Here is a 2,767-nt window from a genome sequence, read left to right on the forward strand (position 1 = left end):
TAACACTATGCATATGCAGCCGGTCAAACTTTACAACAATGTGTTCCTATGTCCTAAGGGTAAAACCGTATTTTCATATCAATTTAAATTTGTTGATGGCAAATAGGAATGCAATTTTGAGCCGATCGTAACAAACTTTTTCCATGGCAAATAAGGAAGCGATGTAAATTTTTATGGCAAATAAGGAACTTCTCACTATAGAGAGAATCTGATCATTGGCGTGTGGTCCCAGCTGCCTTCAGGCCCACACGGCAGTGGTCGCGAGTCCTGTGCAAAGGAGGCTTGTTTCAGAGGTGAATCCAACGGTGCACCACATGGAATTGTGTCCATTCTCACAATAAAATGAAATTGGTAACTAATTTGTAGGACATATTATGAGCGAAATTCAATTATTCCATAGATAAACATACAATGTTTAAGGAAGACTTGGATTGAAAATAGACGCCTTATTACGTGTTGTCGGCAAGTACAGCTCACGGATCACACCACATATACCTAACACTATACTATCACAAGACCTTTACAAACGTGCATGGGTGTCTTAATCCTCGACCAAAGCATTTTTACCTGCTGGCCACTTTGGTTATGCCTACAGTTACAGGGTACCCATGAATGCAATCAGCCCAAGGTCCATCTAGGGTGCTAGCAGGCTGGATGCACTGCCACACGACACTATTGCACTTGAATCCTGATCCAAACCCAATCATCCATACTCGATCACCCTTCCTCATCTGACTCTTAGCATCAATGTATCCAAGCTCATACCACACAGAGCTGCTCGACGTGTTCCCAAAACGGTGTAGCGTCATCCGTGAAGGCTCAACGTCCTCATCTGATAAACAAAGGCTACGCTGGACAGCATCAATTACCGCTCGCCCACCGGCATGGATGCAAAAGTGCTCGAAGGCCATCCGGAAATCAGGAACATAGGGCTTTGTCTTCCTGTTCAACAACTTGCGAGCAATTAGAGAGAGAACGAATAGCAGTTGCTCCGAGAATGGGAGAACAAGGGACCCTATTGCCGTGATGTTGGCCTGTAGCGTCTCGCCAGCAATAGCTACAAGGTCTTTAGACAGGTTGACTCCTATTTCACCCGTGTCATCCTCCTGTAGGAATGCACACTGATAAGACTTATCTCGGGCGGCAGTGATTGTGCGTACAGTGTGCATGAGCTTGAAACGGGATTTAGACCTTGATGTTGACAATAGCACTGCAGCCCCACCCATGCGAAATAGGACATTTGGTAGCAACATTGCACGGTTCCTCCCTGTGTAGAACTGGTATGAGACCATCTCCGTAGACACCACTAGTGCATGTGCACCCTGGGGAGCAACCTGCAAGAGGTTTTTGGCAACTTCCACTGAAATCAATCCTGCACTGCACCCCATCCCAGAGATGTGGATGTTATGGATGTCACCTCTTAGCTTGTATTTGTTTACAATGATGTCAACTAAAGATGGCACTGGATTGAAAACGGTACAGTTTGTGACGAGTATGTCAATTGCCATGGGGCTGATGCCTGTCTTAGCAAATAAGTCATCAATGGATGAAAAAATAACCTGCTCAGCCTCGTCACGGGCATCACTCAACGTGTAAGTTGGTGGAATGTAGTGGGTATTAGGTGGTAGGTAGGTCTGATCACCAAGACCAGAGTTCTCAAGCATGCGCTTCATGAAATGGATGCTTTTATCATCGAAGGATGCCATTTGGTGAGCATGTTCGACAAAAGTGGCCATGGGGGTACGACAATCAAATGTATGACGGAAGCAAGCATAGTCCAGAAGGTATACACTGCGAGGACGGTGCATGAGGTAAAGGGTACCTAAGCCAATTGGAAGGAAGGTGACTAAAAACAGGTGGGCATGCCGAACTGACAGTAGCCATGCGAGAATCTGGGCAGGGCCAAGTTGTGCGGCTTTCAGCAAGAGGATGGTTCCAAGTACCACAACAACGGTGACAACAAAATTGTTCGTGACAACCTGGAAGAAGTATTTGTAGTGCTTGATAGTGGATGGTGAGTTCATGTTGTTGAAGCTCCTTATGAAATGTCTTGGCTCATCTGAAGAAAGACTGGAGGGTGTGCAAGATTTTAAAGGGGTATATGTCTTTCATAGCGTTTATTCATTGCCATTAAAACAACATGGAGAACATTTGAGGCAAATAAAAATCGTGCCTTCCTACACCAAAGGCTTGAAAGATATGAATGACATGCCATGAATTGGGTCGAATCAATTCTTGATGTGGTCGTGACTTCAATGTTTTCTAGATGCAAACTTCATCAGCATCACCTTCTTTATAATTAATTTAATTTGGATATATATAGCATGGTTGCAATATATATTACAATATTTTCATCACAAAATTACACGATATTTTTCTGCGTAACTGATCCAGAGACTTGACTCTCTCTAGAACAAAAGGCAATGGCTATTTTCAAGAACGAGGAAAAAAACAGTCGATGAGACAATGAATTTCTATGTTATTATTGATTGGATTGGCGCCGATCGTGACCCGGCATGTGCAAGGACGACATAATATAAAGTGTCAATAGTATGTAGTGCCAGATCGTATTATCAAAATTGTTGGCTGTTGGCAAGGTGGTATCTTAAAAAAAATTGTTGGCAAGCAGTGGCTTAATAAAACAAGATTTCCTAAAGGTGCTTACAAATGACGTTGGCAGCTGGAAATAAAATGTCGATAAATTTAGTGGAATTTTTTTTACTCCGTAAAGTCTGGGTCACAGGTTATTCCACTGCTTGAATTTTGG

At 43.3% G+C, this 2,767-nt stretch overlaps 1 protein-coding gene across 1 annotated transcript; it reads right to left on the minus strand.

Annotated features, from left to right (window-relative positions):
• Nucleotides 1-375: 375 nt before the first annotated feature.
• LOC101785644 (3-ketoacyl-CoA synthase 5-like) lies at nucleotides 376-2,059 on the minus strand. The gene is made up of 3 exons (XM_022825738.1): nucleotides 1,418-2,059; nucleotides 1,192-1,334; nucleotides 376-1,106 (listed from the first exon to the last, which is right to left on the minus strand). The coding sequence occupies exons 1-3, from the start codon at nucleotides 2,022-2,024 to the stop codon at nucleotides 564-566; spliced, it is 1,293 nt and encodes a 430-aa protein (XP_022681473.1). The 5' UTR covers nucleotides 2,025-2,059; the 3' UTR covers nucleotides 376-563.
• Nucleotides 2,060-2,767: the final 708 nt, after the last annotated feature.

This window comes from Setaria italica, chromosome IV (assembly GCF_000263155.2).
Source record: "Setaria italica strain Yugu1 chromosome IV, Setaria_italica_v2.0, whole genome shotgun sequence".
Taxonomy (NCBI): domain Eukaryota; kingdom Viridiplantae; phylum Streptophyta; class Magnoliopsida; order Poales; family Poaceae; genus Setaria; species Setaria italica.